General features: G+C 35.6%; 1 protein-coding gene across 1 annotated transcript; it reads right to left on the bottom strand.

Annotated features, from left to right (window-relative positions):
• Nucleotides 1–812: 812 nt before the first annotated feature.
• On the bottom strand, nucleotides 813–11,288 carry LOC103972775 (phytochrome-associated serine/threonine-protein phosphatase). Its single transcript, XM_009387130.3, has 10 exons — nucleotides 11,035–11,288; nucleotides 8,747–8,893; nucleotides 8,586–8,653; nucleotides 7,469–7,526; nucleotides 4,082–4,192; nucleotides 3,931–3,981; nucleotides 1,982–2,125; nucleotides 1,795–1,890; nucleotides 1,591–1,662; nucleotides 813–1,319 (listed from the first exon to the last, which is right to left on the bottom strand). Exons 1-10 carry the CDS (start codon nucleotides 11,119–11,121, stop codon nucleotides 1,236–1,238), a joined length of 918 nt encoding a protein of 305 aa, XP_009385405.2. The 5' UTR covers nucleotides 11,122–11,288; the 3' UTR covers nucleotides 813–1,235.
• Nucleotides 11,289–12,067: the final 779 nt, after the last annotated feature.

Below are 12,067 nucleotides of genomic sequence, written 5' to 3'. Positions count from 1 at the left end.
ACTCCTACTCAAGACTCCTACTTATAACCAACTCCTAATAGGACTCCTACTCAAGACTCATATTTCTTTACAACTCCTTATTCTTCTCTAAGAAATAACCTCCTAACCCTAGTCGGCCACTTCACCTCTTTAATAGGGGTCGGCTTATGTAGGTTTTACATGAATGTCCCTCTCAATTAGGACTCTCCTAGTTAGAGTCGTAACAGTTTCTTCGTAGTCGATACCTTCTTCTTGGTTGAAACCTTTGGCCACTGATTAGTTTAGCACAAAAATTCTTGAAAGAGGAACGAGTTCGAACCCCTTTTGATGTTTCTCCTATAATTAGCTCCTTTAGATAACATCTATATACTTCCATTCCTTGAGTAAAGAAATTTCAAAAGAAGGCACATCCAAGTTGCTATTTTGAGAAGGGGGTTCATTTAAGTTCAAATTATCAAAACCAAGATCATCATCAAAATCATTTTTCTTTAAATCAGAAATTTCATTAAAAACTATATTCTTCTATTACTAAGGTTCTTTTGTTAAAAACCCGAAAAGCCTTAGAAATAGAAAAGTAACCAAGAAAGATGCTTTCATCGAATTTAGCATCAAATTTTCCTAAGGCATCCCTTTCATTCAAAATAAAACATTTACAACCGAAAATTTTAAAATAAAAAATATTTAATTTTTTATTATTCCATAATTCATAGGAAGTTTTTAATATGGATGATCTTATTAGTACCCTATTCATGATATAGCAAACCGTATTTACGGCTTCAACCCAAAAACTTGGGTAGACTATGTTCATTTAATATCGTATCTACACTTCTCAATTACTACGACCAAAACAAGTTTAGCAATTGCAAGAACATAACGACAATCGTGATCTGTTTTCACAACAACTAATCCCAATAATACACTACTCAATGAACAAAACTTAACAGATCAGATTTCCCTAAAACTACGCTTTTATCTTTCCAACTCCCAAAGCCTGCCTTAGAACATAAGACAACAACAATCAACTAAGGTCACCAAGACAAGAATTATAATATAAAATTGAGTTCAAATTATATGCAGCAAAAACCACTACGCGGCCTCTGCGTGTCAACATCTGGTCAGCAATAATAAATCAACTGTTCCCAAGTGGCCCACCTACCCTCATCGGTTCTCCTTTTCATAACCAAGGCAGTGCTGATGCTCGACAAAATGGAGCGGATTCTGATGAATGTAAAGACCCAAGCTTCGAGAATGACCACTTATAGAAAGTAGGGCACCCCTGTCCTTGGCCCACGCATTTGATTGTTCTCCTCGGTTTCAGTAAAGAACTTCACCTCTCTCTCCTGTCATGGTTGTTGAGGAGAAAGTCAATGCAATTATAGTAGTAGCAACTTCAAGAGCTGCGAATAGTAACAGGGAAGATAACTTTCTTGAAAGATAGATATAGTTCCACGTTAAGAAACTTCTTTAAATAGATGGGTTTGTACACCAATGTTGCTCTTTGGATACTAGAAACAGATTATTCATAACCATTAATCAATTGCACATGACAATTGCAAGAGGCTATCAGAGAAAGGCAGTCACAAGAGCAAGCCAAATAGCACAGTGTCATACCATATTTTCGTTGAAGCTCAGAATAGAAGCGACATTTCCACACCGGTAACAATAATTAGGCGCGGACCAAACCTGGAGAAACAAAAGAAAATGCAAAGTTAGTCTGATAATTAGAATTCAGGAAGCATGGCATCTAGCAGTATCACAACTTTGAAAAATTAATGGCATTTAATATTATAAATGTGCTTTATATTACGAACTCACAGTTACAAGGCCCTTGTCTTGAAACATATACTTTAGGCCTTCCTGAACCAACTGATGCGCCCGGCAAATAAGATCAAGATTGTTTATGCGATTGAACTACAAGATGGGCATGAAAAAAATGCTTGGTGAAGGATAAGCAATTTAAGTTAAAACCACAAAAGGTAACTCAAAAAGATCCGTCTCATACTTCAGCTGTCACCCTTGATCCAAAAAGCCAACCTGCACCACGAGGACTGACAGCCCATGTTTCAATCTCTTCAGGATCACTCCACATAAGATCACAAAAAGGGCCTTCATGCGGGATTTCAGAGTTACGGTCGATGACCCGTATCTGTTCATCACAAAATAAGGCAGAAATCAAGGAGCGATAAATTAATTTTAAGGCAGAAAGAACACAATACACATCTAGCAGGGAACAAGTAAAACAGAACAAGGATGCACATCAATGTGGCTACAAAATTAATTTTACACTTGTTTGCAAGCATGTCAGTTATAAATTTGATGAATTGCCCACTCATGTCTGCTCAGAATAAACATAAATGTTTAAAAGTTAAATTACCAAATCACTCCTTATAAAGTGCATATTAGTGATCATAAGCACAGTTACACTAATTCCGGCAAACTACTTAACCAGTTTATGTACACAACCCTGCCAGTAATCACTTTTAGATCTGCAAGGAAACATATGTCTTAGATTCATGGATGTGCACTTTATGCATGCACAAGATACCCCAACTCATCTTATCTAAAATAGCCATCCACTGCTGTTAGTCCAGCCAAGAGCATATAACTACCCTACCAAAGTAGCTTTTGAAAACCTGAAATTAGCTTGCTGAGACTCCATGTACCTCTTCCACATCATTTTCCGCCAAAAAAAAAGTAAAATCAATCTTTTTCTTATCATACCCGTTTAGTTTCCTTTACATATATGCACACATAAAATGAAGTAACTCAATCATAAATGTATTCTACAGATGAATGAGCATATTTAGGCAAGGTCCTATACTTGGATAGCTACTCATCATGTCTATGCCAAACCATCAGAAAATGCAGTAATCATCAATTCTTATACTAGGCTGTCTGAATAAAAGACATTCACATTTTTTGCATCTTCAATTCTTACAGCAAATATTCTTACATTACTTTCTCTAAATTAAAGAAAATAATTATTTATTACTTCATGTCATTGTCATATATTTGCATGAATGAGTCTAAAGTTATTTCACGAATCTTTATTTCATAAAATATGCACCCTGACCTATCTTTTTCTTATTCCTAGTATTTTCTCAATCACATAAAATATTGGAACTCTTTAGTATGTACAAGATGAAAACAATAAAATTCAAGCCAAAAAGGTCCAGATGAAGTTGAAACCGAAACAGAAACATCAAATGATCAAAGCATGCTTTTTAATTTCCAACTGCTCCAAAACAAATGTTCAGCTACAACCAGTTCTAAACAAGAAAGAACACATTACATGAAATACTAAAGAAACGAACAGGTGCCAACACGAAGGGTTCTAGTCATGGAGAAGTAAAAGCTGAAATTTATAATATGGAAAAAGGCAACAATCAGTGAGAAGACTAAGAATTTCCAAAGAACTTGCAAGAAGTGCAAGGATATTCGTTCAGAGAAACCAATATAAGCACAGCTCCATACAATTTCAAACACAGAAAATGGCGACTTATAACTTCATACCAAATATTTGCCCCATTACTGACAGTTGGGATCATGTACATTTAACCTCAGGTCATTTGACACAGTCTGCAACACCACTTGGGGCATTTTTCATCACGGATAATCATGCAATTCGATGAAAATTGGGCTGCATATTGTGTATTCAGATGTGACCTAGGTGAACACAATACTGGCTGATCTATGATTACTGTGGTTGCAAGTTCAACATCCACATACCTGCTGAGGGTCATTTATTCTAGAACCATGAGTAAGTGTTTCATTGCTTTGACTTCAGCCCTAAAATTATCATTGGTCTAATTCCAAATGTTCCAATAGCCCTAATTTTTCATCATAACCCTATTGATTTCGTGTCCTTTGTCATTATAGATACACAAAGCGGTAAAACATGGATAAAGTTTCAAGTATTCAATGCTTATTTATAAAGAATAAATGGCACACCTGATCAATTGTTCGTACATCCGGTGAAAGACCACCATGAACACAAAGAACCTGCAGTTATCAAGCAGCATACTATCAAGAAAAGGAGACAAAAAAAAAAGAACAAAGGAAACATGCATATATGCATTTGTACCGAGATAAATTAACTTACAGTTCCATCTATAATTGCCGAGAGGGTAAGGTAGTCGAAAACATCAGTGCAGTAACGCCATGCATTGGCATTCCCATACTTCCTCTGGCACTCATCATAAAAGCCATAGACCTAAGGTAACCAAACATTTCTCATCAGCATATATAAATATAACAAGATTATACATACATTTCTGCATATTTGTATGCAAATTAGTCATCATGATCCTCAGGGAGTTGAAAAGAATTAAATGATACATACAGTACGAATAAGAAGCTAATATTATGACCAAGTTTAACAACAAAGAGACTAAGAAATGATTAAATGACACAAAGATCTGCACCATATGCAATTATGGCACAAACAAGGCATTATATACTGCTCTCCAAGTTCTGGTTTTACTTATTGAGCTCAGTAGTGTCTTATCACATGGCACAAATACATCATCTCATATTTTTAACCCCAACTTTCAATGGCCAGATAGAGGGTTAAATAAGCAAAGAAATCAAACGCCAACATAACACTTCTGCTTCCAAGAATGACAAGCACAATAGCCTCAATTTCCGGGTTTAAGACCTCAAACATAGTCCACAAATTTGTTCAAGTTCTCAACAAAATCCAATCACTGTAATCTTGGGAGGTGGACATAACATTCTGTCCAATTGGAACAAAAAATCATACACATTGTGATCAAACAGTAATACCAAGAAATGGAAAACCATTAAATGACAAATGTGATTCTATTATGTGTATGCCAAAATGTGTTTCTAGTACAAACTTAACCAGCATCATTATACAAGACATCTGTATATGGCTAGGAGACCTTAGTTCAACCCACATTTAGCTTGTCCATGAGTTCAAGTATACTCACCTGGAGCATTAAGTACACGGTGAACAAGGTGCAATGAAATTCTATCTTTAGAAAATAAAGTCATAGGGAAACATAACGCAACATATTTTTGATGGAAAGGTTGACTTCATAAATTATAATTGTCCTTTTCATTTCAGAAGTGTAGCAGGCACACATGTTCTCTATTTTCTTGGATACCATTAAGTGGCTTCCATAAATAAAAGCATAACTCACTTGAATTAGAAAATACTTTTTGACATGGTTTGTCATGTCGACCAATACTGAGCGATACGAGTGGTATGTATTGGCCCGACAGGGACTCGCATGTGGACCACCATGTATCGGGCGGTCCATAACAAGGGACCCTGTATCGCTTGAGACGATGTCTGTACTGGTCAAAATAGTCGAAATCCGATCATTACCGACCTGTAGTGATCGGTAACAATCGGATTTCGACCGATATTGATCAATGGTTGGGATTTGTTGAATTTAAACGATCCATTTGATTGTTTGAACCAAATCTAAAAACCCTTTCTACCCCCTCATTCTCTCCCCTTTCACTCTCTCTAACTCATCTACACTCAATCACTTTCTCACTCACATATTTGTCTCATTCTCTCATTTGCAGTCTCTTGAACTCCACAAAGTTGTGATTTGTGAATTAGATCAGGCTTGGGAGGCTAATTAGGGATGATTAACACCTAAGTTAGAGGAAAAACTCTCTAATAAAAAGTATATATTTTTTCACGAATTTTGATGCTTTATGATATGATTAAGCCTATTCTATGTTCTCAATATCTAGCATGTCGTTTGGGGTCTTTATGATGGTAGAATAGTATTAATTAGCAAGTAATTAAGGCCTTTAATGTTACGATTAGTGTGATTGACGCTGATTTTTTTTTAAATTAGACACTTAATGGGTCAAATCTTTGTATTTCATGCATATTAAGGTGATTTATATGTTTGTGATGGTATAAAAGGTTTAATTAGGCTCTCATTAAGTTTTTTAATACTATGAATAGTGGTTTTAATGATGATTTAATCAAAATTTGATCCATATTGGGTCAGTTCAATGTCTTTAATACCTATTAGAGTATTTAACATGTTTATAGTGGAGAAAGATGACTAATTAGGGATTAATTAACTATGTTAATGATGTAATTAATATATTTTTTAACATATCTAATCAAAATTTGATCCATATTATGTCAATTAAATGTCTTTACTGCTTGTTAGAGTATTATGTAAATGGTGAGATTAGTGTATTTAATAATGAGTTCATCATAATTTGATCTATATTGGATCAATTTATATATTTAATGCCTCTTAGGGTGTTTGACATATTTATAGTAGTAAAATAGGACTAATTAGGGTTTACTTAAATTTTTTTAATGGTGTAATTAGTGTATTTAATGATAAATATATTGTTATTTAATCCCTTATCGGGTCAATTTTATGTATTTAATAATTATTAGAGTGTTTGACATGTTTATTGTGGTAAAAGAGAGCTAATTATAGAGCAGTTTGTGTTTTTAATATTGTGATTAGTGTATTTAATTATGAATTCATCATAATCTGACCTATATTAAGTCAATTATATATATTTAATGTTGAATAGAAATGATACTAATGAAGTGATTTAGTAGAAGATACAAGTGGAAGACCCAAATAAACAGAGAAGGTACCATGCATGGATTGTCATTTCACATACCAGACCCGTATTGGTCCCTAGCTAAACTGTGTATTTAATTATAAATCCATCGTAATCTAACCTATATTAAGTCAATTATATATATTTAACAGCATGCTAGAAATGCTACTGATGAAGTGATTTAGTAGAAGATACAAGTAGAAGACCCAAATAAATAGAGAAGGTACCATGCAAGGATTGTCGTTTCACATACCAGACCCATATCGGTCCCTAGCCAGACCACTACATACCAACCACTACCAATGTAGTGTACCAACACCTGGCATGCTAAAATGGTGTTTCGAAGACTAAGAAAAAAGAGGAGGAATGCGCAATGGAGGAAGAGGAGGCTGAGGAGGAAGCAGAAGGAAAATGAAGGAGGAATGGAAAGTAAAAAGGGGAAGCGATGGAGGAAGGAGGAAGAGGAAGGAGAGGACACAGTGGAGGAAGAGGAGGAAGGTATCTGCGCACGAGCAACGGGCACCAATGGCAATGGCTGATTGCACAAGAAGCAAGAAGGGCTCTAGGCAAAGAGGGGTTACAAACGAGAACCCTAATGTCTATTTTTATTTTTTTAATTGTTCGAATAGGCCCAAAACGAGGACGATCCACATACTGGTTCAAGGTCGAACCAATATGTACTACCCGTTTCGTACTAGTCCAGGCAAAACATCAATAAATGGTACTATGACTCATAACAACAAACAAATGAACAAAAACATGCAAAAAATTATATATCAATTTTGCATAATTTAGCTTTGATAATATACTCAACATTAGATTGAACATGGTGAACTCATAAAAGCTTAATAGTCATCAGTTCACACAAAACATATCACAAAATTGAAATAAATAACTATCAGCATACCTGAGTTAACTGCCTGCTCTCATGATTTCCACGCAAAAGTGTGATGCTTGCAGGGTATCTAAATTCAGAAACAGATCAATAAATCATATCGACACCACTAATTTAAGGAAATTTCTAAAAGAAATTAATGGTGGGAAAAACAATGAAAAACCAAGAATTAATATCCACTGAAAAGCTCATCAAGTAAATATGATAATGGAAGGCATTGCAACCAAAACATATGACACTAATCCATGAAGAAAGCAAGTCAACTATGATGCATAAAGAAAATGTCCGTGCTAAATGTTTTCAAGATCTTACAATTTAATATATTGCTCCAAAAAGCATCCTGATCCCACATGGAATTGTTTGAGTAAAACATATAAGTATATCACCAATTAATTATAATACCGCACTTTGGATGAAAACATCCGACAACGTTATTTATCTTAATATTCATCCATTTAACTATATGGTTTGGTCATAATTTTGGCATTATTTAAAATAAGATACTTTTCAGATATGCTCCTATATGTTGAAAAAGATGTTATCCGATTTCATGAGTAAAGACAAAAAGATGTTACAAATAGTTTTGAGGCTGAAGAAAATTCAAAAGTACATCAACAAAAAAGGTTAAGCAGTCTATGACACAATGGAGTGAGCGCGTAAAAGGTTTAGCTACATCAAGAAATGTCTGTTTCAGATTTAGGCTTGCTAGATAGGACACCTTCTCTTTCACCATTTACACACAATTCAACTAACTCAAATTTCAATTTATTTTCTTTCTATTATTTTAAACTTTAAACGACATGAGTAATAAAAAAATAATAGCATCACTCATAGTTGAATCCATGAGCAATTAAAACCTAGGACCCAGTATGATTTGCAACACTGAAGACGGCCCATATGGCAGGTCTGACGCTCACGGTTACTTTGGATTATCCAAAGCGAACTCCACCGTACAAGGCTTGAGGTTGAGAACATGTTTATGTGAGAAGCACTAAACTCAACACATAAGGCATCAATTCGAATATGTTACCATACAGTACAAGGTTTCTTGGCAGCCCTTACATTGCATCTAAATGTATGGCTGAACAATTGTCAGCATGCATATGTATGTTTATTAATGAATAGGTACCTGGCTTTTAGAAGCAGAAGGATAGTGAAAACTTCCAAACTATTATAGCCACGATCAACAAAATCACCCTGCCAACAGTGTAAGCAGAATTTGCAACATGACATCAGAATATGCAATTATAACAAGAACACATTTTGCTTAAAAGAACATGAGAAATTCACCATAAAGATGTAATTCGTCTCAGGAACATGACCTCCAGTCTGGAAGAGTTTCATTAAATCATGAAATTGACCATGGATGTCACCGCAGACAGTTACAGGGCTATTGACAGGCTGGACATTTGACTCCTCAATAAGAATCTCCTTCACCTGAAAGACTTCAAAGTATAAGACATAAACAAAATGCAACGGAATCATAATTTTGAAAACTAGAATGCCTGTCATAGAGTGCTAAAATAATGCATGATCTTAGTGGTGTCAAGTAAATTAAAGTTGATGACAAATTAGCAGAGTCTGTCACCTTTAGAATTAAAATAACTATGAAAAGCAGATGCTAATAATGAATTTGTCCCTCGTCTAGCAGGTCAGTAGTAAATGTAGAAGTAGTGCCTTCTGAACTCCGACATTAAGTAGTCTCTTTAAGATGCAGTTACCTTAGGCAAGGTTCCTAGCATATGTATACCTCTCAGACTCTTGCCATGGTATTTCAACTCATTAGAAAGCTCACATGCCCTACACAACTAAAGGAATAGATCAACCAATCACACTAGTTAAAACTCAATATGAAATTACCAAATGGTAGAAGAAAAGATGCATTACATGAGATCAACTGTAGATCTCATTGGAAAGAAGTATTTCACAAGAGTTGGGGTTGCTTGAGCAAAGAGGGGTGCAAACTATTTACTTTAACTGACTATAGCATGCACCTTGTCTTTATCATTATCATGATTAAGGAAAATATGAAAAGAAAAGCTAGCACAACAATGCCTAACATGTCCCTAGCAGAAAATACTGACGGTCACATACAAGTATGAAGTTGAACTTCTACTTAGCAACTTTCTTAAGGTATAAAACACTAAATGCAAGACCACAAAGAAGAAAGATATGGAGAGAAACTTTTCTGCAGAATATCATCACCTAATAGTGGATCAAAAATTTGTCAAAAAAAATTAATAGAAGGAACTCCAACTTTAAGGAAACTTCCCATGAAGGTAACTTTATCCAAATGAGATAATTGAAGAACTAGGGGAAAAAGGTGTAGAAAACCTTCATTGCAACTTTTTTGTTTTTATTAGGATGGGTTGGTGGTGCTGGTGGTTGTTGGGAGCATAAACAACCACGAAACCATTTATGACAAAACTTAAGGTTATACTTCTTGCATATGGAAGAATGCAGTAAAGAATATTAGCCTTTTCCCTCACCATAGATCACAAAAATAGCCCTTGAATGTTGCACACTAAAGTGATGCCTTGAAACTAACTTCTCGCTTAGGTACTTTGGCAGATGTTTAAATGCCACAGAACTTTTGTATTTATCAGTTCAAACCAAGATCTTACAACAAATCGCACGTACTGAAACTAGCACCACAATGCCCATCTACGTTAACTTTTTTCCACTAATTGAAGTTTCAATACTAACAATGTGGAATTAACAGAACACATTAAATCAATCATAAAAGTATCTTCATCTTCACACAACCCAAGCATAATGTTACCACAATTCAAATGCATATCTGCCGTTTGAGAAAAGAAATTCATTAGTCAACCAGTATAGATGCATTTTCTATCACCAAAATCAGACATACATCGTCTGCTATTGCAAAAAGAAACATGGAACACAAACTACAATTTTTCTTAGAAGCTTCTACTAGCAATAAATAAACAAAGTTTATGGCTTGATCAAGCACCAAAAATTAGACCCTGCAAACTAAATGATGAGAATAGAAAATGTGCCAAGTCATTCTTGCCACCAATCTCATGCCTAAGTTAACAATAATTTATTCATTTCAAAAGTACCATAACATAAACTAATCAAGCACCATCTAGCTAATTCAAAAAATAATTAGCAACAACTAAACATAGCATCTAGAGGATACTAGTATCTCAAAAAAAGCTAATAGGTTTTCTTTGTAACACGTTTTTATTAGTTTTCCAACTTGCGATCTAGCGCTTTGAACCTTGAAGCTATACATGAAACAAATTGCTTGCAAATCTCTTGCAAGCGGAGTTAGTCCATTCTGAATCATGAACAGAAATCAAACCATCATAAAGAAAAGAGTACAGCCATCGTAATGCACAAGTCTTTGTTGTCCCAAATCTTGGTTTCGAGAAGCAAATGGGCAAAGAAACAATCCGGGGACAAACCAAGAAAGAACGCACAAGAATGATGATATCCTAATTCGGGATAAACCCAAACCCTAATACTCACGACGAGCAAGAAGACGCCGCCCAGAAAAATTTTGAACGAGATGGCGAGAGGAAAGGGGACTAAAGAGAGGGAGCGACGCTTACGTATTCGCAGAGCAGCTGGAGCTCATCCTCTTGCAAGTGCTGCCCTTCCTTCACCTTGGAGATCCACAGATCCAAATCCATCGCCATGAAAGGAGAACGACGAGTTCTTCGAACAATACCGCTCCCGCTCTTTGATTCGACTCGATTGGAGAGGGGAAGGGAGAAAGAGGGGGGGAGAGCGAGGGATGGGAACGGCAACAGCTCCGTGGGGTGCGAAGTCCTCCGCCGCGTGGTTCGTTCCCTTCGCCGTTCTTGATGCTACAAAACCGATATTTATATCACGATACAGTAAATAACGGTACGCTTTAATGTAACGGGAACGCATCACCTGTATCTCATAAAGCCGGTCAAAGGCAGTATCAGTTTCAGTCTGCAAATGCAACGAACGTGGTAGGAAAAGCTCCGAGCCTGATGTTACAAACGCATTTATAACACGATACATTAAATCGTTATGAGGATAGGCTCGAATGTAACGGGAAAGCACTACCTGAAGCATATAACGCTGGTAATACACGCAACTATTACACTCTGCATGCGCAATGCACGTGATACGAAAAGCTCCCTTTCGCGCCGCCCGATTTGTTATATTCGTGACACGACACAGTATATGTACTTTGTAGGTAAATTCGAATGCAACGGGAATCGTACCTGAAAATTACAATGCCAGCTATATATACACACGTAACCAGGAATTGGCTAGGGTGCACCGGTCGTTTCATTCCATGAGCCACCCGATCCACCCAAGACTAATTCCATTTTTTATTTTTTATTTTTTATTTTTTGTATTTTTCTGAATTTGACCCTTTTTTGTGATAATATATATGTATATACATACACACTTATATATACATATATTACAATAGGAAATCTTCTTCAATTATGAAGACAAGTTTGATTCCATCTATCTTCTAATTTCTGACTATAATTTCAAATTTATAAGTGCTAAACTTTTACTTACATTAATCTAGCAAAACAATGTTATTTGATTAAACTTTCCCCATTCTTTCGTGTTATTATACATTTGCTTAAATTT

This window comes from Musa acuminata, chromosome BXJ1-11 (genome assembly GCF_036884655.1).
Source record: "Musa acuminata AAA Group cultivar baxijiao chromosome BXJ1-11, Cavendish_Baxijiao_AAA, whole genome shotgun sequence".
NCBI lineage: Eukaryota > Viridiplantae > Streptophyta > Magnoliopsida > Zingiberales > Musaceae > Musa > Musa acuminata.
Note: the sequence above shows the minus strand (reverse complement) of the source record. Positions and strands in the feature narration are given on the sequence as shown.